General features: G+C 41.6%; 2 protein-coding genes across 3 annotated transcripts in view; both read left to right on the top strand.

The window, feature by feature from the left end:
- The first annotated feature begins 538 nt into the window (after window positions 1-538).
- On the top strand, window positions 539-8,748 carry LOC143116533 (interferon-induced protein 44-like). The gene is made up of 9 exons (XM_076277714.1): window positions 539-738; window positions 1,492-1,750; window positions 2,209-2,260; window positions 2,945-3,149; window positions 3,444-3,596; window positions 5,502-5,673; window positions 7,193-7,293; window positions 7,814-7,944; window positions 8,157-8,748. The coding sequence occupies exons 2-9, from the start codon at window positions 1,498-1,500 to the stop codon at window positions 8,227-8,229; spliced, it is 1,140 nt and encodes a 379-aa protein (XP_076133829.1). The 5' UTR covers window positions 539-738; window positions 1,492-1,497; the 3' UTR covers window positions 8,230-8,748.
- A 1,800-nt stretch (window positions 8,749-10,548) lies between these two features.
- LOC143117436 (interferon-induced very large GTPase 1-like) overlaps window positions 10,549-27,802 on the top strand; it is a 55,257-nt gene continuing 38,003 nt past the window's right edge. Inside the window, exons 1-3 of one of the 2 annotated variants that reach the window (XM_076279154.1) lie at window positions 10,549-10,633; window positions 26,498-26,824; window positions 27,057-27,164. In XM_076279154.1, coding sequence (XP_076135269.1) covers window positions 26,559-26,824; window positions 27,057-27,164 — 374 coding nt within the window. In that variant the 5' untranslated portion in view covers window positions 10,549-10,633; window positions 26,498-26,558. Of the gene's footprint in view, window positions 10,634-21,750; window positions 21,864-26,497; window positions 26,825-27,056; window positions 27,165-27,802 lie in introns of those variants that run through there. The other variant, XM_076279155.1, reaches the window with a different exon arrangement.

Here is a 27,802-nt window from a genome sequence, read left to right as displayed (position 1 = left end):
GAAGTTGTCTATGTCCATGGCAACACTGGCATACAAATAAAGTCTATCAAAGGTCTGACATTAGATCTGAAGGTAGCATTTTAAATGGGTGTTTTTTTTTTAAATACATAATGTTTTTGAACAGTTTACTTACAGTAATACAGCTTCTAACAAAAGTAGGGTGATATATATTTTACATGTTCCCTTTAGTTGAGTTCAAAATAAAACGGACACAACAAAATAACAAATACTTGATTTTTAAAAAAATTAGTCGTTTAGATTAGTCGACTAATCGAAAAATTAGTTGAAAGATTAGTCGTTAGAAAATTAGTCGTTAGTGGCAGCACTAGTTAAATTGTTTAACAGTGAATTATTGTCGTGAGGACTTATTTTGAAACAGTTTTTGGCAGAGGAAGCAGTTGAACAGGATAATATGTATTCTGTAGAGGAAAATCGGGGAAATCTGTATTTATGTATATTTATGTTTATACACCTCAGTACATCAACACAAAACCCAACAATGCAGCGTACAGAATAATGTGGACTTAGGACTTTGAACTGACCCAGATCCAGCAAGCTAAAGAGCCTATTGGCGGAAGCAGAGTTACCTGGCTAAAAGTTACCTGGCAGGTGATATGATAGCCAACCATAAAGTTACTTTTTAGGTTTCGTTTTCTCTTCATGGTCGTGTCACTTCTTCTGTTGTCTAGTTGAAACCAGTTTCCCCAGATTGCCCAGACATACTACCTATATTGTGAGGTGAGTACAATATTACATGAGTCGTGTGTTCATTTGCTTTTGAAAAAGAGATTAATATGATCTTTAGCCTGAATGTTACATGAAGTCTTTGCAAAGTACCTTTGCCACTTTTAACTCAACAATAAAATAATTCAGTATTTGCAATAATTTGTATAAATGGAGCATAACATTCTTTTTGTATATCAACCAATGCTTTCAGAGGTTTGGCTGTCCATTGCTGAAGCATTCAGAGGTCGCTTATGAGATAAGGGTTTTCCAAAGACCAATGGTCTTGTGTTAAAACTCTGCCCACCGAGTTAATCACAATTTTAGCATGATTCCTCTCGCAAGTACTCACAATTGTACAGGAAAGTCATCACTTATCATAGTCACGTAATGTACAGACTCGGAATGATACTAGACTGCTAGGACTACCACCACAAAGAAAACAAACACTCTAAATGTATACAGTAAACTCAGAGATAAACATCAACCATTTTAACAGGTTTGCCCTCAGCATTATGGGATGCATAATATTTACAGAAGCGCACCTCCGCCTTGCACATTCCAATAAGGAGTTGTGCGCTCTTTCATAGCATTAGACATTTGCAAGCTACTGTAAATGACTTTCTAAATGAACAATGTTCATTCAACTCTAAAACCAATGTTGTTGACATAATATTGTTGAGATCAAATTGTTATAAAATACTGCTTCTTATAATCCCTTATATTTGAATTTAATTCAATTGACCTTTTATTTAACTCTCACCAAAGTTGTTAATGGAACAAAACAAAAAAACATTGAAAACAATGGAGAAGAAGCTAGAGGAAAAGACAGCTGCGTTCAGCTTTGCCACCTCAAATGCCTCTCTTCTCTCGGCCTTACCTGCACTGGACACACCTGCCTCTGGTGCTGATGGGACTGCCACTCCAAATCCATTCTCCACAACGGCCGAGTCCAGACGGGTCAAACCGGTCAGGTTTGGGAAGGGAGAGACCGCTGCAGCGGGGCCACTGTTCACAACTCTAAATGGTGAGACTAAGCCAAATATCATTAGAGTTACAGTTGACGTATTTATCTATATATTTGTGTGTCTATGTGTATCTTGTGAACTTTTGCCTTTTTTCTTCTTTCATCATCAAACTAAAACATAACGACGTAAAGGGACTAATGCCGGCTTTCCACTGAATGGTACCTGCTCAGCTAATCTTGACTCTACTCATTTTGTTTGGATTTCTATGACGACAAACTGGTACCTAGTTGATACCTAAACCGAGTACAGTAGAGTTGAGCCAAGTTAAGCAGGTAGCAGTCAGTGGTGAACCTGCTTAACTAAACTGATGCCCTCCTCCTCTGTCCCACAGCCTGCATAACTAAACTGATGCCCTCCTCCTCTGTCTCACAGCCTGCATAACTAAACTGATGCCCTCCTCCTCTGTCTCACAGCCTGCATAACTAAACTGATGCCCTCCTCCTCCTCTGTCCCACAGCCTGGCCCGGACTGCAGGGTTCCCCGTGGAGGCAGGTGGACTGGTCTCAGGAGTACGTTCATAGCACTGTCTGACGTACTGTTGTTCTGGGTTGTGTTCTAATATACTTCTTTATAGAACTCTGTCTAACTTCCTGCTCTTCTGCGTTGTGTTCTAATGGTTGCCTATAGTACTGTTGTTCTGGGTTGTGTTCTAATTTACCTCTTCATAGAACTCTGTCTAACTTCCTGCTCTTCTGCGTTGTGTTCTAATGGTTGCCTATAGTAGAGCTTTTGATGCCTTTTTAGTCCTCTGACTTAAATTACTGCAATATTAATATCAATGTAAACATAAATAAATAAACAAAGGGGAAAACAGATAGAAGATACTGTAAGTGTTACCAAGTGGTACAGTACTCATTCAAGATGAGGATTGACTGTAAGTAGAAGCTTTTCCTCAGGCTCTCAATACTCATTTTCAGGCACAAGATTAGCAACGTTTCCCAGACGGTCTCACAGAGCTATAGTTGGGATGACTGGGTTCTCTGATTATTTTCTTGGTCCTAGACTGACATCTCCTGGTGTAAATGTCCTGAAGATTGGGTAGTGTACTCCTAGTTGTATTAGTCCATTGCAGTAGTGTATTAATTATCTGCTGATTTTAAGGCCTGCTTAGTGATTGTGTTTTGTATTAATATAGTGTTCTCTGAGTTTGTAGTACCCTTTTCTGAGGCATATGTTGTACAAATCTCCAACAGGACCAATGCAGCTCTGATGGAGTCCATCCGCTCATATAAGCTGGCCTGTGACGCAGCACCTGCTGCCAGAGTTCTGCTTATTGGTCCGGTCGGAGCGGGCAAGTCCAGTTTCATCAGCTCCGTCCAGTCTGTGTTCTATGGACGGGTCGTGAACCGGGCCATGGTGGGAACATCTGTCAACTCATCTGCCAGCTTCACCAAGAAGGTGAAGGAAACACTAGCATGATGCAGGAGACCATAAGAGTAGAGGAAACACTAGCATGATGCAGGAGACCATAGATAGAATGGCTAGATGTCTCGTCCGCGCTGCTGGGCAATGGAGGTCGACGTCCGCACCTGGTGGCCATCTTGCCACAGTCAGCTTGCTAACTCATAACATTGTGTTTCAATGGTGCACTGTAATGACAGTGTGTGTGATGTTCACTATTCGCTGAGAGTTAGTATGTGAGGTTCATCAGTCTAACTACTTACACATGTGCATCTTGTTTCTCCTCCATAGCTGCAGTCATATAAGCTGTACAGCAGCAGAGAGAGAGTGGATGAGAGTATGGCTCTGGTCCTGTCTGACATGGTGGGACTCGGGGAGACCAACGGACTCACGCTTCACGACACACTGGCCGTCATCAAGGGGCACGTTCCAGATGGACACACGGTACCGGACACTCTTCTCCACCGTCATGCTCACACTCTGTATGGAGTCTCTATAGGTCCTCCAAAGCACAGGGTCTGCATGCTTCCTTAAGGCTTCTACATACTCGCCATTCCCGACCTGTAGCGCGACAATGTGACGTCACGGGTGCGCCGTAACCATTTATACACACGTGTGGTGGTCACAACACTAGTTGCAATATTCTCCTGAACAGAGGTGTCGCTGTTGTGAAAAGGCTATCGCTACCTACGATACACAGTAGAAGAAGCTGTCAGAAGCATTGGCGTCAATGCAGTACGTCAATGGCAGTAAAAAACACTAGCTAGCCTCTGTGATGGTACTTCAAACTTTGGTTGCTGCTATTCACAACCATCCTCATTACCATCTAGTTTCCCAGGTGAAGATAGATAAATAGATAGATAGATATATAGATAGATACTTAAGTCATCATGAGGGAAATTTTAATAATTTAAACATTTAATTAGCTGGCTAGCTAGCAGCAGGCTGAGTTTGTGTAATTTCCTAAAGTGGAAAGAGATTTTGTTCAGGTCTTAGTAGATATCCTTTGGTTGAAAATCAATCTTTTCTATTCTTTCCTCTTAATTTCATGTGTTGCGACTCTCGCTGGTAACTTTGTTAACTTTTCCAGCAAACTATTAAAAATTCACGACTGTAACAAAACGGTCCTCCGAACTGCAACTCTCGCTTGCCCTCGAACTAGTCAATCTTCCGGTTTCCGGTTTGTCGCGCTCAGCTGAAAAAACTAGAGTGGTGCCAGAGAATGTCTAATAATAAATATAAGGGGAGAACTTCCACTCACGGAAAACGTCCTATTTCTGAACTGGTTGCAGTTCCTCCTGTGGTTCCACATGAGGGTGCTCGTCCACGAGTGCAGAATAAATGGAGGTCTATGGAGCTGTACCCCTCAAAATCCACTTTTCTCGGGATATAATTTTTTTTCAAGTAATTTGAATATTGTATTCCATTGAATTCGTCATTCATTAGCACAATGCTAGTGTGTTATGGGCAACAACGACCCAACCTGTAAAAAATCAAAAGGACATAAGTACTCGTTCATTCAACTTTTGACCTATAACCCATGTTGAAGTTATACAAGCTACAAGCAAATCTGAGATTTGTCAACGGCAATCAGGTGAAAGAGACAAATTTAGCCGTCTAGCTCCATTGACTTCCATTCATTTTGCACTCATGGCGATCGCCCCCAGTGGAACTCTGGTGGAACTGCAAGCAAAATTCGGTACAATGGGACTTAATACGGAGTGGCCAGGCTCTCCGTAGATGGGCTCTGGTGGTGCGCTACCATACGCTACCCGGCCAAAATCCTGGCGCGCCAGAGAGATCTACGTCTTTTTGACGTCACATTGTCACGCTCGGTTGGGAACGTTGAGTATGTAGGACGCATTAGGCTACTGGTATTCATATGTACACTACACATGTAGAGTGTGATAAATAATTAACTCATAAGCACAATCTGATGCTGTATTACTGCAGGTTATTATGGGGTGTAGAGGAGTTCTGGTGAGGTGTGGAGAAAATGTGTATGGTAGTATGGTGGAGTATTATGGGGTGGTGAGGAGTTCTGGTGAGGTGTGGAGTAAATGTGTATGTGTATGGTGGAGTATTATGGGGTGTAGAGGAGATCTGGTGAGGTGTGGGGTAAATGCAATCAGTGTGGACAATTATGAAATATTCTGTCTGCATTTGTCATCTGATCATGAAACCCTTATGTAGGTGTCTTTTTGGCTTTTGGAAACAAGATGATATTCTGACACTTGCCAGTTTTACTGATGCTTTTAATGATATGACCTGAATTATGTTGACTTCTCACTTCCACACAAACACACACACGCTCTCTCTCTCATTCTCTTTTTTTCTCTCTCTAACTAGTTCAATGCCTGCTGTCCTGTTATGACGGACACTCCAGGCTATGTGGAGGAGCCCTCCCTTGCAGAGAAGGTCCACTGTGTGGTCTTTGTGGTCAGCGCGCCAGAGATTTCCTCCTACTCGGACACCATGAAGTCAACCTTCCACCAGCTCAGAGAGCTCATCAGCGCCCTGGGTGAGTGTGTGTTTGGCAGTTTGTTTATGTGTTATTGTGTTGTTTACAGGAAGTAGTAATGAGAACTCTGAGTTACAATAGCAGTACAGGAGAAAGTACCTTAGTTACCCAGGAGTCTGCTGGGGCCAAAGGAACTTAGTTACCCAGGAGTCTGCTGGGGCCAAAGGACCTTAGTTACCCAGGAGTCTGCTGGGGCCAAAGGACCTTAGTTACCCAGGAGTCTGCTGGGGCCAAAGGAACTTAGTGACCCAGGAGTCTGCTGGGGCCAAAAGAACTTAGTTACCCAGGAGTCTGCTGGGGCCAAAGGGGTGTATATGTCATCAGAGGGGGTATGAGCTGCTCTATGCAGGAGTGCGGATGTCTGTGTACTCCCCAATTTGTAATCCACTGATGCCCATTGGTGACAGCCTGCAGTTCAACCGCATCACGTATCTCACTTTGTTCTGTCCATCTACGCACCCCCAACGCGTTACTTTTTCTCTGTGGTTTCCAAGATGCCGATGGTAGGGCTGCTCTACTCGTCTACTTGGCAGTGACACCTATCATTTTGGAGAATATTGAATATTGCAACAAGTGGCTCTTGTCTGAAGTGCAAGTATATAATGGCATGGTGCTGTGGTGACATCACATCTGGCCTGCCCTGTGACCACTACAGGGACAATAACGGCACCTCTAGTGATCCTGGACATCATCAGTGATCAGAGCAGGCAGGAGGGGGGCGTGCAGGTGAAACAGGCAGGTGTTATACTTCACATGCTGCACATCTGGGAGGTCCCGCAAAGGTCAAAGTGGGGTCAGTCTTTGTGTGGGGTCAGATCATCTCACACAGCACTCAAAATGAAAACACAACTGAACAGTCATTAGGCCTACACACTACATCAAAAAAGGGAAAACACAGTGTTCAGGAAATATATCTCCCAGAGAAATTCACAACACAGTAAGTACATATTGCATCTCCAAATTAAAAAAATATAAGTCAGTGGATTCAGCAGTTACTATACATTCACTGAAAATAAAGCATTGTAAAAGGTTCTGGAAAATATGATTTTCAGTTCTGTAAATGAGAGGAAGATTACAGTATATAACCTACAATGTGCTCTAAATACATACCTCACTGATAGTTTCTGTCCTTTGTGAACCTGCACTGTTCAGCAGCCTGTTTGCACTCTGAACTAGGTTATGGTTGTGTCCCGTCATTTGAAACAAGTGTGATCAATTTCAGTTGAATGTATGACATCTGTGCTTTATTTCTGTTCACTTTTTGCCACTTGTGATTACCATTATGCAATGCAACATGTGTTTTATTTCATGAGAATGTGTTTTGCAAAAAGAGTCTGCAAATTGTTTTTAACTAGGGGAAAACTGTTTAATGTTTTTGCCAAAAGAGTGATCGATTCAATAAATGTGTTCAGGCAACTGAGCATTTGGTTCAGATGATGGGGTTTAGTGTTAGTGTAGTGTAGGGTTTAGCAATTGTGAAAACAGTCCCAGACTGAAAATTTACTCAATGTTACTACAGATATACACCAGGTGGCGCTGTTGACTCATGTGGATAAAGTGTGTCCCAAGACAGCCAGTGACGTCTCCCAGGTGTACAAGAGTTCACCGGTGAAAGATGTGGTAAGACCTGACACAGTGTGTTAGAGGAAGGTTTTAACCAGTGAGACTCCCATATGAATAAACATTAGTTCTGGGGGAGCTGTGCCTGTGTATATGAATTAATGTTAAAATATATTATACAATGTTAGTTTAGTATAAGTACATTGTCAAAATTGATGTGTACAGCTGGAAAAAATTAAGAGACCACTGCACATTTTTCTGATGTCATCCTACGAGTGAGTTTACGTTATTACGAAATTTGCAGTGGTCTCTTAAATTTTTCCAGAGCTATAGTATATATATGTTGATGTGTGTGTATATATATATATACACACACACACACACACGTACATATATACAATAGTGTCCTGAAACCATATGTGTCCCCATCCTCTATGGACGGTCCTGTGTGTGTGTGTACGTGTGTGTGTCCCCATCCTCTATGGACGGTCCGGTCCTGTGTGTGTGTGTGTGTGTGTGTGTGTGGTGTGGTGTGTGTGTTCCCATCCTCTATGGATGGTCCGGTCCTGTGTGTGTGTAGATGGTGAAGGCCAGTGATCTGCTGGGCATGCCCCTCTCCTCCATCGTGCCGGTGAAGAACTACTCTGAGGAGCTGGAGCTGGACCCACACACAGACACGCTGCTGCTCGGAGCGCTCGACCACATCCTGCAGTACGTGGACCTGCACCTCAGAGACCAGGGGACAGACAACACTATTTATTTAGACTAGACAACGCTAGACAACTGAAAGATTGTGACAAATCTACAAGCCTCATTTTTGTAGAGAAATAATAGTTCCAAAAGCAATACATCAGATTGTCTTGATTCTCTCTCTTAAATCTTGATTTTTCCTGTGACTGGTTTTGAAGTTTGTACTGTTGCAGTACTGTACAGGGCCAAAGAACTCCCCCTGGGAACAGTCACAGAATGTTGCTGATCCTAGACCTGACCAACTGAGGCAACCCCAGATCACAACTCTGCCACCGGAGGATTGAACAGTGGGCACGAAGTGGCAACCCCAAATCACAACTCTGCCACCAGAGGTTGAACAGTGGGCACAAAGCATGATGGGTGCATCGCTTCATGCTTCACACACTTCCCCTCCTACGCTAAAATGGCCATCACTCTGGAATAGGGTCAATTTGTAGTCAACAGACCACATGATCTCCTTCCATCACTCCAGAGTCCAGCTCCCTACCAAAATGAAAGGGTTATACAGCCGGCCTCACTAACAAGTGGTTTTCTTGTGTCTGTATCTCCTTGAAATATATAGTATCTATAAAATGTTTTAACTTGACACAGTTTGACCCGGTCACACTAGCAGGGTTAACAGACAATTGACCAAAGAACCTATGGATAAGGTTTTGTTCTTTCCAGGGACTGTGGCTTGAATAGGATGCAATTATTTGTCATGAGGGGGCAATTCTTTGGCATTTCCGTAAGTCTGATCATTTAATTAAACTCCTGTGCTCTGAATGCATTCCTCTGCCTTTTGTCTGTGAGGTTCACAGAGACACAAGCTATCTTGCCAGTCAGTCACTGGCTCATCATTTCTGTTGTACTCTAGAAACTCTCAAAACTGGATGGATCAGACCACACCTGAGGAAAATATGTTCCAATCACAATGCTAACAAAAGCGCACACACACACATTCACAAACTAATTGTTGTTCAGCTTGAAAGGGACCCAGAGAAGGGTGGCACATAAACACCACAAAAAGTAAACAGTAAACATTACAGATAATTTACTGTGTATTGTGGTCTCTTTTCTGTAAAATAAACAACAAACTGGTTGATACGGCGATTACCAATAACTTGGTTATCAGCATTTGAACAATCACACAGTCTATGGTAGATGGGTTAAAACAAAGAGTACATATACTTATATATAACTTATATATAACTGTTTGTCAAATCAAGCAAAATAAGAATGAGATTTTACAACTCATATGTGTAAGGCACAACATAATCCTAGGTATGGGCTCTTAAGACACAAACTGACAAAGGACATCCAAGGCCTTTGGCAAAGCCTGTGCTATTTATGCACTTGTGATGTGTGGATCACAGAGAAAGCTGTTTTTATTGCTACAGGGCTTAGGCTTTACGCACACTTGTCTGGGTTTTAAATTGGAGAGGCTGATAAAGTCATCATAATCCATCCAATGTGTTACGCGTCTGTTAGTCCTCAAAACAGGTCAGACAATTGAAAGTAAGTAATATCTGTTTAGCTACAATGCCAATTTGCGAATGAAAATGAGAGCTAGGCTACTATTGGGGCCCTCGACCATAGATATAGATGCGTAGCCTTATCAATACTGTCCTCACAAAACTGAACAAACAAATTAAACTCCTTAAATAATCAACCAATTATGAATTTACACCATATATCTTAGAAACAAAGATATAACAAAGAAAATTAGTTACAGAATAAGTGAACAATCGCTGATCTGGGAGTTAGAAATTTGCATTTTTAACAATTTGGCCAAATTATGCCTCAATTTGGAATACTGAGAAATGAAGCTCCCATACTTGTTGGGAGTGTACAGAAGTTCTGTGAACTAGCTGTGTAGTGTGTTCCTGTTATCATAAATCGGAGAAGTGAATGACCCTTCACATTGTGGCATAATTTATTTTCTAGCATGACATCTCTAGAAGGGGCACTCGGCCACTGCCCCACCTCCCATCTCTGAAAGAATGAAGAGAGGAAGCAGCAACCTTCATGCTTAAAGAGATGATGAACCCATTACAACCACTACACAACCTTCTTCCTCCAAGCAGACTACACCGCACTGGTAGGCAATTGAGAAACAGTGCTACTCTCACCATACCCCCTGCCAGGACCAAGCGCCTCCAGCAGTCCTTCTTACAGACTGACCTTTATCATCCACATGGCGTGACATATGGAATATATAATGTAGTCACTTTTATCGTATCTTTTTAGACAAAAAGAAGAAAGAAAAAATATGTGTGTGTGTTGGGGGTGGGGGGGGGGGTACTTTTGTATACTTTTTAATAACTCTCCCCAATGTACAAAGGAGTGTATTTCATACTTGTCTCTGCGAAACTGTTTTTATAATAAATGATTGATTGATTGATTGATTGATTGATGTAGATAGCACATAATGTCTTTCTGCAGATATAGTTATTTAATACATTGGGCTACACGATTTCTTTTTTTTTCAAACAGTGTGACTAAACTGTTTGCATTATTGTGCTAAAATGTCTTTGCTTTGTTTTTGGCAACACTGTCTCAGTGACAGGGCCTAATGCCAAAAAAGCTCCATTGAATTGAAATGAAAGCCACGCCCTGGCCTCAACCCTGACACTCCAAAATATTCTTCCTGGAACATCATGCAAGACAGGTGAGTGCAGTCCTTCAGGTTTCCGGAAAATCTATTTTAACTAAATTACTATATCCTACTGCGATACTCCACAAAATTAAACATGGTTAAACGTTGGTTATCAGAATAGGCTATAACCTACAGTGGAAAAGTTGTTAAAGTTTGTTGCTGTTTGAAGACCGAAGGTACTGTAGGCTACTTTTATTTTTGCTTTCCTGTGCGTTTAACATTTTTTTGTCATCCACCTTTTAGAAAATAGCAATAAAAGATTGCTTAGCCTAGGCCTACCTTCCAGAATGAAATTTGTTTAACTTTTCGTTTGGGTTGGTTGATCGTTCGTGACTATTTTGACCCTTTTTGCTTTCATTCTATTGTTAATTTGTGTTTTTTATCCGCTATTAGGGGCGAACTGACCATCTGGCATAGCTTACAGGCATTCTCCAGGTGGTCCGGCGTAGGATAGGCCACTTTCGTGCACAGTATTAGATTTGTTTACATTGCCATTTATTCATAAATTAGATTAATTACCGTTTAAAAAATCTGCCCAAAGCAAGGGAAGTCATCGGTCCATTGGTTAATTTTCTATACTGACACTAGGCTAGCCCAATAACAACTCTTAGGGGTTGGCAGTAGGGGGTAGACCTTTTCATATTGGCTTATAGGCAACATTCTGAGAGCGCGTCAAAAAAACTGGACACAATGTTACGAAGGGCATGTAGACAAGTTGCGGCGGGTGGTGCAAACATAACGCACAGCTTCAACAATAGGCTAACTGAATTGCAAGTATGTCAGCAACAGGTTGAGAAGAGGTAAGCAAGCGTATTACAAGGCAGCCGGTCAGCTGGAGGAGAGTGTAGAAGTAGTCTCATGATAATTAGCAGGAACTCACAGGGAGGGGTGCAAATTATGGGACTGGCTGGTTGACATGTTATGCTGCTGCTGCTTGATTATGATCAATTAACTAATTTCGATAAGATAACATAATGATAATGATAACATAAAGTGAGACTCATCTACTGTTGTGGTGAGTCGATCACTCACTATACTAAATAGACATTGTTTATTTATTTTTTGTTTGCATTGCTCCTTAACATGGTCACAATTCTAACTGAACCCCTTACACGTGACGTTTTTTTGTCAGCCTTGGCTAGGCCCACCACATTGATATCAATTATTTGGCTTAGTGTTCCCTTGCTAGAGATGGGTGAACATAAGCCACTAATGTAGACTGTATGTAAAGCCATCTTCATGCATAGCATCTGAAAGAGTAACAACATTGAAAGACATCAATGTGAAATGAGATCATGTGGCTCTACAGTGGTAGGGTACTAAATGTAGGCTACCTACAATCAGTGTTAGGAGTAATGCGTTACAAAAGTAATGTAATTACTGTAATATATTGCTGTTTGCGGTAACGCGGTAATGTAAGGCATTACAAAAACAAAATTGGGTAATATTTACTCGGTACAAACTTCAGTAACGCGCGTTACAATGCAGTTTAATCTCAAGATGGCGCGGCTGTGTCCAGACGCCGTCAGGGTCGCTCTGCTTAGATTCTGTCTTATACCTACTCTTCTTACTTTCCTGATAAGTTTTACGGATCAATCTTTTAGTCTGATCATATATGATCGCCAGACGCTCTTAGGGATTAGAAATCAGTTTAGCCTACCTTATGTCGACACGTCTTCTGAGAACAAGCCGGCGTTCCCAGCGGAGATTCTACAGCCTACTGATGGGATGCACGAGGCAAACAAACCGAAGAGTCGGGCCAGGAAAACATCGGGGTAGACGGGCAGGTATCCGAAACAGATTGAGAAGCAAGGCAAACCGACCACCTTTGCCCATTATCCTGCTCGCTAATGTCCAGTCGCTAGTGAACAAACTGGATGACTTGAGAGCTAGGATCGCCTTCCAACGGGACATCAGGGATTGTAATGTATTGTGCTTCACTGAAACCTGGCTGTCACCCTCCATACCGGACCACTCAATCACGCCTGCCGAACACTTCTCTATTGTCCGCATGGACAGAACGGAGGAGTCCGGGAAATCCAAGGGCGGGGGAGTTTGCTTCATGACCAATAACAGGTGGTGCGAGCCGAGGAACATCACTGTCCTCTCCAGGGCCTGTACTCCTCACCAGGAACACTTGTCCATCTTATGCCGCCCACATTTCTTGCCCCGTGATTTCACCGCAGTTATTATGACAGCGGTATATATTCCCCCAAATGTCAGCACTGATATAGCCATATCTGAGCTACAGGTGGTGATAAATAAACAACAGCAGCGTCACCCAGGGGCTGCTCTTATCGTTCTTGGTGACTTCAATAGGGCCAAACTTTGTCGCGGACTGCCAGAATTCAAACAGCACATTCACTTCCCGACGAGGGGCGAAAACATTTTAGATCACTGCTACACTCCGTTTAGAGACTGCTATAAAGCTATTCCCATGCCCGCTTTTGACAAGTCGGACCACGTTGCGGTTTTTCTTGTACCAAAATACAAACAGAAGATCTTGCAGAAAGCGCCGGTGACGAAAGACGTCCAACGTTGGTCTAACCATTCGGAAACGTTGCTCCAAGATGCGCTAGAGAAAGCGGATTGGGAGATGTTTCGAGTGTCCTCAGATGACATCAGTGAATTTGCGGAAGTGGTGGGGAGCTACATTCATTTCCTGATTAATGACATCATACAACATGTCAAAATTAGAGTTTACCCAAACCAGAAACCATGGGTGGATAAAACTGTGAGGGCAGCACTTGCAGCACGCACTGCCTCATACAATGCTGGAATCATATCAGGTGACATGACGGGCTATAAAGAAGCAGTTTATGGCCTAAGGAAGACTGTGAAAGCTGCAAAGAACTGCTATAGGGACAGAGTGGAAGCTGACTTTCATGCTGGTGATCCGGCCAGTGTGTGGAAAGGCCTTCGGGTCATGACTGACTATAAAACCAAGTCTAGCCCCATTAGCTCTGATCCCTTACTAGCTGATGAGTTAAACACTTTCTATGCACGCTTTGACCTTGCCAATCAAATAGCAGCCGGAACTGTAAGGACTAGTGTAACTGGGGCACCCCCTTTCACTATCAGTGAGAGTGACGTGAGGGGAGTGTTCAGGGGGGTAAATGGGAAAAAGGCAGCAGGGCCCGATCAGATTCCCAGTAGGGTCCTAAAATCCTGTGCCAACCAGTTAGCCCCTGTTTATACAGTAATCTTTAACATGTCTCTGGCCCATGCTATTGTTCCATCTTGCTTTAAACAGTCTATTATAGTCCCCGTGCCCAAAAATAGCAATCCTATAGACCTGAATGACTACCGCCCTCACATCAGCAGTGATGAAGTGTTTTGAGAGACTAGTGAAAAAGTATATCTGCCAAACCCTGCCCATTTCTTTTGACCCCTTCCAGTTTGCCTATAGAGCTAACAGAAGCAGGGACGATGCTATTACAAGTCTTCTGCACACCACACTGGCTCACCTGGACAAGGGGAGGGGAAACTATGTGAGGATGCTGTTTATAGATTACAGCTCAGCATTCAATACCATAGTACCCTTCCGCCTGATTGACAAGATGAGGGCACTAGGGTACAATACCCAGTTGTGCAACTGGGTGCTCAGTTTCCTCACTGATCGCCCCCAAGTGGTCAGAGTGGGGGGAGGAACTACTTCAGGGAAGCTGACCGTCAATATAGGCTCTCCCCAGGGGTGTGTCTTAAGCCCGCTGCTGTATAACATCTATACACATGACTGCACAGCCACCAACAGTTCAAACACCATCATCAAGTTTGCAGATGACACCGTGGTGCTGGGTCTCATTTCAAATAACAACGAACAGGCCTACCTGAAGGAGGTGGATGACCTAGCACTATGGTGCCAGTCCAATAACCTGGCCCTGAACGTCAGGAATACTAAGGAAATGGTGGTGGACTTCAGGAAGGTGTCCAGCAACAAATACATCCCAGTTAGCATCAGTGGGGAGCCTGTGGAGAGGGTTTCTAGTTTTAAGTACCTGGGGGTACATCTTACTGAGGACCTCTCCTGGTCACTGCACACTCAACACCTGACAGGGAAGTCCAGGCAGCGGTTGTACTTTCTCCGCCGACTGAGGAAGTTCAAGGTCTCTCCCTCCATCTTGAAGACCTTCTACTCCTCAGCGGTGGAGAGCATTCTCACAGGCTGCATCACTGCCTGGTACGGTAACTGCACAGCACGGGAGGGGGAGGTCCTGCAGAAAGTGGTGCGCTCTGCGGAGCGGACCATAAAAGCCCCCCTCACAAGCCTGAGTGACATATATACCATGAGGGTGGGGGCAAGGGCGAAGAAGATCATGCAAGACTCCTCTCACCCCAACTCCAGTCTCTTTTCCCTGCTTAAATCGGGCAGGCGGCTGCGTTGTCTCAAAACATGGACTGAGAGACTGAGATTGAGTTTTTATCCACAGGCAGTGAGACTACTCAACTCAGCGCATTTTAAATAAGTTTTTCTTCTCCCAAAGACGATATGTTTTTAACTTGCATTTATTTATTTATCTATATATTGCTTTTATTTACTGTGTATATTTTTGCGTTATGTTCTTTTATTTAAATGCAGAGCAAAGGACCCTTTTACATTTCACTACATGTAAAATGTATGTGACAAATAAAAGCACTTGACTTGCCTTGACTTTAACCCAAAATTAAGCGCTTGTTTTGTTTTGATACATATTCGCAAACACCATGCGAGAACAACAGCGAGAGAAAAAATCTGCGCAAAATAGTAGAACGTTATCTCCTGATACTGGTTGAATATGACTGTGGCTGCAGCAGACTCGCAGGCGGACTCTATTTGCGGGAATACACCGAAGCCTACGCTCATTATTTTCAGCTTGTCAGAGACAAGCTATCTGATTTCAATTAATCATAAAATTGCCCTGATATATCACTAGACATTAAGAAATCATGTTCATTTCAAATACTCATATCACTGACAACAGTAGTCTGGCCAGGATATTGTCATTTAAAAAGTGAAGTTGCAGCCCTCAATTGATGTTGATGTTGTCATGTTGTGTTTTGGCCTAATGCGCCACCCTCCACCTATCTACTAATCACAAAGTCAGTAGTGTTTCGTCATCCGGTTGCCAAGGGGAGGGGAAGGGGATACACCGCTCTACAGTAATTTGAAAGTGATTGTAGTACCCGTTTTGGCCACAATCTTACATACGGTTCCTTTAAGCTTTGATTTACAATATAGTAGGCTCTCTATTGATTTTAATGAGTAGGCCTAGGCCTTAAAGTTACAGTATTTCTATCACAATTTACCAGACTTTGACCTTTTGTCGGTTTTTAACAAAATTCTGACTATGATTGTTCTTTGTATTGCATTATGAGCACTGCGCCTATTGCATTCTACTGTTGCCTTAAGCCTAGCTCAGTCATTATGCTATACCACATCTCCCTCCATTGGAAGAGCAAGCTGCATTGAGCGTAATAAACTGCATTTAGAATGGCAAATCCATATTTCTAGATATTTTGGTGAAAGTAACTTAAAAGTAATGCAATAGTAGTGTAATGCCTTACAATTCAGAGACAGTAATATTATAATGTAACAAATTACTTTGAAATGACAGTAATAAGTAATGCATAGTACATTACGATTTTGAAGTAACTTGCCCAACACTGCCTACAATGTAGGTAGTACTTTGAATTCTTCTAGCAGAGCCTCCTCTTTGACAGTTGCTTGTGTTACAGTTTTTAACAATTGCTACAACACATCTTTGAAACCTTCCACCCTTTTCTCAAAACTGCAAACAAACCCCCATTATCAAACTGTCTTTTACCTGTTCAGCAGTGTTGGGCAAGTTACTGAAAATTAGTAATTAGTTACAGTTACTAGTTACTTCTTTCAAAGGTAATTCAATTACGTTACCAATTACTGTATATCAAAAGTAATTAGTTACTAGAGAAAGTAACTTTTGAGTTACTTTTAAGTCTGCTTTTAAAATGTCAATATGAACAGTACTGAACAGTCACACACACAATAAACCTAATTTTTGGACCTATTTATTGTAGTTTCAACGGGCCTTCAAATCAATAGCCTTGTGCATGAGTTCTCAAACTTTTTCCGACCCCAAAACATTCTACAATGCATGAAGGCCTCCCTGACCTTGTTTTGCGCCACCCACCTCACCATCTAGGTGGTTTGATAGATATGTACAGTACACTGCCTACTGCTTGCCTTCTACTACTACTACTACAGTAGTAGTAGTAGTATGCATGGTGGTGCACTGACACTGAATTCTGCAATATAGTAATAAGTTATTTTAATCATTATTATTGCAATCCTTCTGTAGGCTGCATGGAATGAGTTCAATAGGATGTAATGTGAAACAATGTTAAATGGCCTATTTTCAAAGCAGTTATTGTCTGCTCACACACACATACAACCTTAGGTTATCCTCATCCTGCTTTGAACACAGTTGTATTATATAGCATTTTAAGCACCAGCAGTTTGGGAAAAGCCTGCGGTGCACAAGTGCTGACCTACCGAAATAAGTTCTAATGCATCTGAGAGTTTGGGATTGTCGTGCACTATGTGTAACAGAGTTAAAAATGTAGTGTATTGTTATATATGATTTTCGGCAAAGTAAAACAGCCTTGTTTAATAGTTGTGAATGGGAGCCACCCTTGGCCATATGGTGTACTGCAGATCTGCTGCGTGTAGTCTTGTGTTGCTTCCCTACCCGATCAGAGTAGCCGTATGCTTTTGATCTGGTAGGTTCACTGTACAAAGCACTCCACCCAGTATATCAGTTTTCTATTGATGTTTTTGATAACTTCGATGTTTCCCAGGTGTTATACTAATTTACATGCACTGTAAGGATTGTACTGCATTTAGCACGTTTTGACTAAAAGTTTGTTAATGTTTTCCTTTTGACTATAAGTTTCTCCATACTGGTAACTAGCCATAAACTCCGCTAGCCATGTCCATGCTTTTAATGTCTTATCTAGCATGCATGGGTTGAACTGCGTAGTTAAACATGTATTGGAAATAATATTACTCTGCGTCTCTCATGTGTGTAGTATAGCTTCAATATATGTATAAGACAACAGTGAATGTTAAGCGAGTTATCCCGAACGTAATTAGCGTGCCTTGCTTGCTAGCAAGCGAAAGTGTACAATGGAATGTTTACATAGTAGTAACGCAATACATGATGTATATGTTGCTTGTGCAGATGCTGTACGTGGTACACCGAAGCCTGAAGGCAATGTTTTGATTTATTTTCTTAAAGGTATGTGGCTCTGTAATGTAAATAGGTTCTAGTGAAGTGCTGTAACTTTATGCAGTTTAGTTATGCCCATTCTATATGGGAAGTTAAAGGTCATGATTCAGATAAAATTATGCATTTTCTATTACTGAGAGAGTAAGCAGAGTAGCCCTATGCTTTTGATCTGATGCTGTACGTGGTACACCAAAGCCTGAAGGCAATGTTTTGATTTATTTTCTTAAAGGAAAATAAAAGGAAGAAAAATTCAACATTTCGCCTCTGTCCCCCCCTGATGCTTGACCACTGTTACATATGCACAGAGGCGGACAGAGTACACAGCTTCATTACTTGAGTAAAAGTACAGATACCCTTTGCTAAATTTTACTCAAGTACAAGTAAAAGTACAACAGTCAGATGTCTACTTAAGTAAAAGTACTGAAGTACTTGTTTTTAAAAGTACTTGAGTATCAAGAGTACAAGAGTAGCCTACATTTTCTAAATATTGCATCACTGCCACAGTGCTTACATTTATGTACAGAAACGTCCTACATGAAGTTATGAAAAATGTTAATACCTTGGAGAATGTAAAATGAATTGGAAGTAAAATCAAGTCATTTTCATCTTTTTACAATGTTGCCAGGGATGGGCAGTATTTCTAATACATGTATTTAAAATACGTATTTCAAATACAAAATACTATTTTGTAATTGAAACACTTGAAGCGAAAACTATCATTAACTTGAAAATTGAAATAGTCTGGCGAGGTGGAGTCACAGGTTGGCACATTCCCGGGATGGACCTGCTGCGTCTTCATCCATTGTTTCGTCCATGGTTTCGTCTCTTAAGGAAAGTTGAAGGTGATTGCTGATAGGCTGTCCCAATCAGTGGCGCCTGCACAATCCAATCACGTTTGAGAGGGAAACAACAAATTGAGGGATAGAAATGTAGTAGAGTAAAGAGTACAATATTTGCCTCTCAAATGTACTTGAGTAAAGGCATGAGTACTCACCAAAAATGATACTCGAGTAAAGTACAGATCCCTAAAAATTGTACTTAAGTACTGTACTCAAGTAAATGTACTCCGTTACTGTCCGGCTCTGACTATGCAGAAGGTTAGCCTACTCTTCAGCTGATAAGGTGTTCCAGAGAGAAGTTGCATGTTCCGTCGCAGACAAATGAATCCATAACACCATGGACGTCAATTCCGATGTAAACATAGGCCTACTGTGCAAATAACTCAAGTCGCTTAGTACGTACGGTAGGCTATTTGGAGGTTTCTTTATCGTGAAATCTGCATTTTCCTCTCGAGTTAAACGTGTGCTTGCTTGTGTCAAGGCTATATATAGGCTACTGTAGCCTATTGGTGTTGTGGCGTGGCTATGTTGTAAGAATGAGAAATTGATATAAAGAGGCTTTTGCGCAATAGGCAGAAAAGAGCGGAGATAAACAACAAATGCGCTTTTATTGCAGTGGAGCTTACCAGATGGAAACGAAAGGGAAAAGGCTTTTAAGATGCCCATTTAAATTGTAGCCTAATGCACTCTTGTGTGTTTTAGCATAAATCCGAAATAAGGAGGAATGTGAGGAGGCTATTAACTGTAAAGATTGCATCTGCAATCTAAACATGAAACACAATCGCTGGAAACACAGCTAAGGTCGGGAGACAAGCAGCAAATATGCATCTTGTCTGCAGTCGTTCATTCAAGATCAACAGAGTAACGCAAGTAACGAACTCTTTGAAATTTCAGTAATTGTAATTGCGTTACTGGATTTACAAAAATACTTCGTTACATGCTCGTTACCACTAAAAGTAGTGGAATTACAGTAACGCGTTACTTTGTAACGCATTACTCCCAACACTGCTGTTCAGCAACCTATTTGGGCTCACTATGAAACAGTGATCAATTCTGAGTTGCTGTGTTTAACTTATGACAGCTGTGTTTTCTTTGTGTTTACTTTATGCCACTTGCGGTTACCATTATGCATCCCAAGTGCATCAAAATGCAAAATGTGATTTATTGCATGAGAATGTTTTTTTTTTTTTTAAGTTTTGCAAAAAGATGAGATCTGCAAATTGTGTTTTGGTTTATTTATGGTTTTGCAAGAATGAGTGATCGATAATTACTCAGGCAACTGAGAATTTGTCGGACATCCATTATTTTGTTATTCAGCACCCCTGGTTCCCGCGCGCCTGATGTCATGGTGTATGGTAGGTTTAGCTGTTGCTAGCGATATTTTTATAGTGAATTGAGGTTGTTTACCTAGCAATCAGTGGCATACATCTTAAAGTGTAATTCCAGAGTAATTTGAACCCAGGGTCTTTTTCACCATGACAACGAGTCTGAACACCCCCTCGAGAGCTAGATTATGTTGATCGAAGGAGTACTGAGTTTGACCGACTTTAGCGTTTACAGCCCAAATGGCTAACAGTACAAGCAAAGTCCTTTTAGGCAAGTCCCTCCACTCTGCGACAATATTGTAACGCTTTTTGGGCACTTATCGGGCATCTGTTTCGGACAGAACTGAAATGTTATGTAGGATGCCCGATATAGAATTTATATCTATTTAAATATATTTATTCAACAGTATGAAAATCCTGTTTTTCATTCCATGATGCATGCACCTAATTTGACAGGTCTGGACTGTAGACAGACCATTTTAGCACCTGGACTCTTCCTCTCTGGAAAAATACTGTTTAAAGGAACCGTATGTAAGAAATGTATTTCAATTAATCATAAAATGGCCCTGATATGTCACTAGACATTAAGAAATCCTGTTCATTTCAAATACTTATATCACTGACAACAGTAGTCCGGCCAGGATATTGCAGTGTTTCCCATACATTGACTAATCTGTGGCGGGGCGCCATGAAATAAAAATCGGCCGCCACAGATGAATATTCTATGTTTAATTTAATTTAATTTAATTTTAAGGTCAAATCCTTGCATTGCCATTGAGCTGCGCTTTTTACGCACGCAGCCTTTCCTTGCCCCGCCCCGCTCTCTCTCGTAGCCCGCTGCCACTCCTCTGCATGTGCATTTAACAAAATATTCACGATTGTTGAAGGATTGTTGTTGCCACATAGAAGCATTGCATAGAAGACGTCTGGCTAAATTGCTATTAAATCCGCTTAGCATCGTGACCATGCTGCGCAAATTTGTTCAAAACTGCTGCATTGAAGTGCACTCTGCTCTTATCACAACATAGTAGGCTACATTGAAGAGGCTAAACTAAGTTAAGTTATGAAATCAAGCAGTATCTCAAAGCTAACGTTAGAATACTGTTTGGATGTCGAATTTAGAATGTTTAGCCTACTTACAGCTGCTTGTCAATTTCGTTGAAGGGCTCATTTTATTGACTCTGACACTGAATGTTTGCAAAATCCCGATGTTAATGGAAAAGTGTTTTCCAAAATTCAAAAGTGCTTGTCCCAAGGAGAAGTACGAACCTTTATTTTAACTATGTAGAAAACGTTATTAATTGCATCCACACATCAGCAGCCTTTCAACTGTGTTACAATTGCAAGGGTTCCCTCAAACGTCCCTTGCAATTAGACCTATACACTACCAAGACGATCTTAATACCACCCCCCCCCCCCCCTTGTCAAAGTCAGCTACCGCCACAAATTGAATCCAATTCTGTGGGAAACACTGTATTGTCATTTAAAAAGTGAAGTTGCAGCCCTCAACTGATGTTGATGTTGTGTTTTGTCATGTCATGTTGTGTTTTGGCCTGATGCGCCACCCTCCACCTATCTACTAATCACAAAGTCAGTAGTGTTTCGGCATCCGGGTTGGCAACCTCGAGTCAGGGGGGAGGGGGAGGGGATACACCCATAGACATAATATACATAGACGCCGCTTTGGCTGCTGGAAACAAGAAATGCGGCCGCCATCTTGGACCTGTCATACTCCTTGTTGCGTTGCAGCAGAAAACACAAGATGACAGCACTGTGCAGCATGTTCCTGCTCAAATCGGTGGACCATACTCGGGGGATTTACTTTTCACAAGTAAGATTTAACATTACCGTACTATTGGTTGTATTTTGTATTTTCGAACAATGTGGCCTGTATCATAGCTACATGTATGACCTTTGCAGCCAAAAAAAACGCGTGAAAATCTGTTCGGTATTCAGTGAGATATGATTAATTAAGTGCGCTGACAGCTCATTGCACCGGCCAAACAGATTACACTGAGTGGAGTGGATGACCGGTCCAAGATGGCGGCTCCACGTCTCGTCAGCGCTAGTAGGGAGTAGCGGTCGATGCAGCGTCTATAGTATATTATGTCTATGGATACACCTCTCTACAGTAATTTGAAAGTGATTGCAGTACCAGTTTTGGCCACAATCTTACATACGGTTCCTTTAAATATGAAGAAAATTCACTTTGGCATTGTTTTCCTGAAATATTCAAGGTCTTCCCTGGAAAAAAACATTGCCTGCGTCCTTTTTGCAACTAAATAAAAGTTTCTGAGATTTGCAGATTATCACATTCTGTTTTTATTTCTGTTTTTTACATTCTGTTTATCTTTTTCTGATTTGGGGTTGTAGACGACTGCCATGTTTGCGTTTCAAACTAACCCCTATACATTTCTATTGGAGATTCTTTGAGTGCTGTGTCTCCTCATTAGAACGTCTCTGGTGCAAGGGCCAATCACTAAACATATTCAAACCGCCATTTTTTAACCACTAATGCATCAAACAAAGCATCAAGAACTTAGTAGGTGTACCAGGAGTTTATTTAAAATTCTGTTTTACAAGTCTGTACCTTACTGTCAGTTGTGGGGAAAGTCTGTCCAAGTCAATTTCAGAATGCACCAAAGTTCAACTCAAGGAGGAAAGTTTGTGAATTTACTGAAACTATTCCAAAGCTTTTACAAACTATTATTAATTGATAAACTAAGACACAAAGGGGGTTCAGAACGCTTCCAGGAGACTTCAAACCAATCAACAGGTGCTCTTTTGTTGCGGGTGTAAATCCAGTCAAAAACGAAAAACAAAGGCAATCTGTTTTGGAAAAATATCAAAAAAGCCTTTAATAAAGCAAAAACTGTTTTAAAAACAGATGGACCTGTGCGTTGCGGCCATCTTGGCCTTCTTCAGAGCACCAACTGGGCATTAACTGAAATTTGACCAAACTGCCACAAACAGCAAAGTATACGTGCATTTCTGGAACTAAGCTTCAATGGACTCCTTCCTTTTGCATTGCATTGGATAATTGACTTGTACAGACTTTCCCACAACATGGAGGTTTACACAATTTTATTCAGATTACACTACCCAAACTCCTAAAGTCTAAAAGCAGAGCCTTCGATTGGTAGAGATCACTGTTGCCATGGAAATATTTAAGACTTAATGGCTAATCAGAATCAGAATTAGAATCACTTTATTGGCCAAATTTGCGTAAACAAACAAGGAATTTGACTCTGGTTAATCTTTGCTCTCAAAGAAATATAAAAAACAGTAACATTATAAGAGTAGTAAGAATAAGTGTATGTGCAGGATGAATAGTATGAAGAGCAGTAGAGTATGGCTATGTATAAGTATAATTACAGTATGTACATAAATAAATAGAACTCTATGGGTGGGATAGTGTAGTGCAATTGTGCAGGGGATGGGGAGGAGGGGGGATTGGAGATATATGCCCCTTGTTGTCCCTGTCAAGGTTGCCATGGTCGTGGACAGGCACAGGCAAAGTACAATATACAAAAGAAATGTATAATAACATTTTAAGAGAGGGAAGGAATAGTGCAATATCAGTAAAATCTAAGATTTAGGATTTAAATATAGTGCAAGGCAGTTCAGTGCAATGGTAATATATTAATAACAATATTGTAATTGTAAGATTGAAGTATACATGAGGTAGATGAGTAGAACAGTGTTGATTGACTTTGTTCTGTGTGAGGGAGGTTTGGTATCGCCTACCAGAGGAAAGGAGGTTGAACCAGGTCTGCAGATATTTTTGCTGGGATGTGTCCCCCCCCCCCCCCCCCCCCCCCAATATTCAGATATGACCAAAATGTCCCCCTCCCCAATATACAGACACAGAAAAATAAATAAATAAATAAAAAATAAAACCAACAAGCACCACCATCTGAAATGTAATCAAACTTAAATAATGCACAATTTAGTAACGTGGTGATGGTTTCAGGGAGAGTAGGCTACACCCCTGAGTGGTTTGTCCTGGGTTTTTCGTTAGTAGTGTGCGATATCAGAAGCTTCAATTTACTAGGCTGGGTGAACCTGATCTGTCGGCGATTTCTTTTTCGCCCTGCAGCTCAGGCTGGAAGCCTGTGCATCTTTTTCTGCTGCTTCCGTTACAATTTTGCCGAGACCAATCACAAGCTGGCTTATCTACCAGGCGCGCTATTGGCAGGTTTAAAATGATGACGATAGCGGTGCGACAGCAAAGTCTCTCTCATGACTGTCAATCCAATTCCCTTGAATCCCTTCCCAAATCCTAACCTCTCGACGTTGCTCAATGTCTTTTTTAGGCGGAAATAAGGCATCCACTAGCCCAGCACCAAACTCGAGCACGGTAAACAAAATCAGGTTTTTAAGGCAGTAATACTCCCCGTTAAGAACCAAACCAGATTTTGATCAAATTTACACACCCATGGCTACTGAAAAATTTAAGGTTCGTTTATCAAATGTTATTTTGAAGTATTAAAAATTTAACAAAAGGGCCGGAAATTGGTGCTTTTACGATACGTTTGTTGACAGGTTTCCAGCAAGTTTCCTGCCTGGAGTTTTCGCGTCGCTCTGCAAACATCACCTGGTTCGTTGGTCAGATTGGGGAATGACTATCCAATTGCGTACAGACTCATTTGAACTATGCCCGTTGATCACGCCTCTTTTGCAGTAGAAAATACACATAGACTCCCCAAACCAATGTTCAATCTTAAAAGATTGAGCTTGGTCTAGTGAAAGCCAGGCTATCAATTTACTACACCATAGGCTACTACGGTGCTGTAGGTCTGTCAACAATGTCGTAAAAGTACCGGTACAATTCTCACAAAACTTGTTGGAAAGGTGTAGCACAGGCTAAGGAAACGGCATTAATTTTTGGAGCCGATCAGACTCAAAGGGAACTTTGAAGCATTTTCCATATTGTAGCCTATTTTCTCGCATTGATAGAGAAAGTGAAACTTTAGTGCCCTTTTAGTTTAAATGATGAATTTGTGCGTGCCTGTGTCTCCTTTCTTTCATGTGTCTTACAACATAAATAATGCATTCATATGTTAGTAGTAATGTCAGAAATCAACCTGTTTATAAGCCTCTTAGAAATGGTTGTTGCATCTTGCATGTTACATTTAGACACATACTCAATTGCGCATCCATGCAGGCAAAACTTAGGACTCAAATGTGGCGACAACACAGAACTTGGGGGAAAAAAACATTTACAATGCACTAGTCGTAATAGCCTACAGTTAATGTGAATCACGGACAATAACCAAAGAAAGGAATTTGCACCTCCATTCACCAAATAAAGGCTGTAGTAGTGTTTCTACATGTTGGCACAGAGCATAATTTCTGTCAGAAACCAGCCTACCTGTATAATGCATGGGGTAACATGAGGTGAGTCAGACAGAAGAGGGGCCTGTCTTAGTAGCCTATTCCTGAATCGTGTCCCTTTGAAACTAAAATTGTGTGATTAGCCACCAGCATAATAAAATCAAAATACAAATACAAAATCTCATTAGGCTATAAGGCAAAGGTCCAAACCTACATGAATGAGTCTAATGAAATACTAGAAAGGGTTTGTGGATATGAGTGTTTTTGGTTTCGAATCACATATTGTTACAGCCCTAAAACACACACATAAAGATACATGCACACACATGCAGACACACACACACACACACACACATAAATGCACACACACAAGCACAGACACACACACAAGCACACATACACAGAGGTATGCACACACTCACACACGCATGCATGCACATTCACACATAAACACACACACACATAAACACACACACATAAAGACACACACACACATAAAGACACACGCACACACAAGCACACACACACACACAGAGGTATGCACACACTCACACGCACGCATGCACATACACACATAAACACACACACGTGTCACACGCATAAACACACACACACATAAAGACACACGTACACACATACACACAATAGACATGCAGGCATACGTACACGTGCACTCACATGCACAGACACGCACGCACAGACTCACACGCACACATACACACAGGCCCGCACATAAGCACACACACGCCACGCACACACACATAAAAACACAAACACACACACACACACCCACTCACAAGCGAACACAAACGCACAGACACATAAAACACACACACACATGCAGGCAAGCAGACGCACACAAACACCCCATTACCCCCCCACACACACTCACAAGCGAAAACGCACACGCAGAGAAGCACACATATACACAAAAGCAAAGACACACACTCATTTACATACACAAAAGTTGCAAGAGTAGATGTAAGTAAGAGATGGAGACAAATTGTCATATGTGATTTATTTTTGCGGAGAGACTGTGCAGGACTGCGTGGCGGTCATATTATCATATATCACATATCTTGTTTGTAGGTGCTTAATGGAGTTCACTTTTATTTATGGCCATTTTAGATGGTGATAGAAGCTGAATTGCTCTCAAGGAGGAGAGAGTAAGAGAGAAGGCTCATTGAAGATGAGTTTCCTACAGGAGCAGCCAGGGGGCACTACTGAGCCCACCAGGGGAAAAGAGGAAGTGAGAGAGGGATCTATGAAAACGAATTTCCCTAAGGAACCAATAGGAGGCACTAGTGAGCAAGCCCGGATGAAAGGAGCATCTGACCCAGAGGAGCTGAGCCATCCAGGGGACGTGTCTTCATCTGGTGGGGCAAGAGTCCAGCAGTCTGCTGCCAGCTCCCATCAGTGTGAAGCACAGACACCAGCACCAGAGATGCCAGAGGGGTAGGATCACAACTCATACACTCACACCTACCATGTTGTGGATATAAGCTGATTCTAAGATACTATTCTGTGATATGACTAAAAAACGATTTTGAGGCACATTTTTAATAAAATGGAATGGTAAGTAACCATTTCATTTCGGAGATGCCTCATAGTGGCAAACCTACAGAGGAATTAAGCAGGAACCTTCAAAATCACCCAAACTCAACATTCCTGTGTTTGGTGTTCACAGGACAGGTACAGACAGGCCACCTTCTCCTGTTGCCAGTGTGATGTCTATGAGGAGCGATAGGTCAAGGGACTTGCCAATGAATTTCAAAGCAGAAGACAAAGGCACTGAGTAAGTTAATCCGCACAGCATAATCATTTGATTAGATTACCGTATTTTCCGGACTAAGTCGCTCCTGAGTATAAGTCGCATTAGTCAAAAAATGCGTCATGAACAGGAAAAAAACATATATAAGTCGCACCGGACTATAAGTCGCATTTATTTAGAAATGTATTTCACAAAATCCAAAACCAAAAACAGAGACTATGTAACTGGATTATTGAGGCCAAAAAGATTAATGTTAATGAAGATGAAGGAGTGAAGGCAGCCAAGAGGAGGGCAGGAAGGTCATTGCAAAGCAAAAAATTCACTGAAAGAAAATACCATGTGGTACACCAAAATATATCTAAAATGTGGAGAATACAATGCAATCAAGCATTTTGGGCGATGTGGAGTCACAGGCTGGCAGCAGATTAAATGCTCACAAGAGAGAAAAAGATGCAGTTTTAGACGTGACTGAAGCAAGCCAGGCGATAGGCCTATAGGCCCGACGGTAATTGTAAAGCAATTTACAAAAGATTCACTGAACAAAAATGCTGATATGATACATGAAAATTTTGCTAAAAATGTGGAGAATGCAATGCAATCAAGCATTTTGGACGATATATTGTCACAAGCTGGCAGCAGATTAAATGCTCACGATAGAGAAA

The sequence above is a fragment of the Alosa pseudoharengus genome, unplaced genomic scaffold, assembly GCF_046254945.1.
Source record: "Alosa pseudoharengus isolate Yale_2024_CS ecotype anadromous, Long Island Sound unplaced genomic scaffold, YU_APseudo_1.1 YU_APseudo_1.1_scf_11, whole genome shotgun sequence".
Classification (NCBI taxonomy): Eukaryota; Metazoa; Chordata; class Actinopteri; order Clupeiformes; family Clupeidae; genus Alosa; species Alosa pseudoharengus.
The sequence above is the reverse complement of the archived record's forward strand: the minus strand, read 5'-3'. Positions and strand labels throughout refer to the sequence as shown.

Bases quoted from the DNA above. Each gene is read 5' to 3' on its own strand.
- LOC143116533 (XM_076277714.1), top strand. From the start codon at position 1,498: ATGGAACAAAACAAAAAAACATTGAAAACAATGGAGAAGAAGCTAGAG. The intron at 1,751-2,208 runs GTGAGACTAAGC...TCTGTCCCACAG, and splicing joins ACTGTTCACAACTCTAAATG to CCTGGCCCGGACTGCAGGGT. The intron at 3,597-5,501 runs GTACCGGACACT...CTCTCTAACTAG, and splicing joins ACGTTCCAGATGGACACACG to TTCAATGCCTGCTGTCCTGT.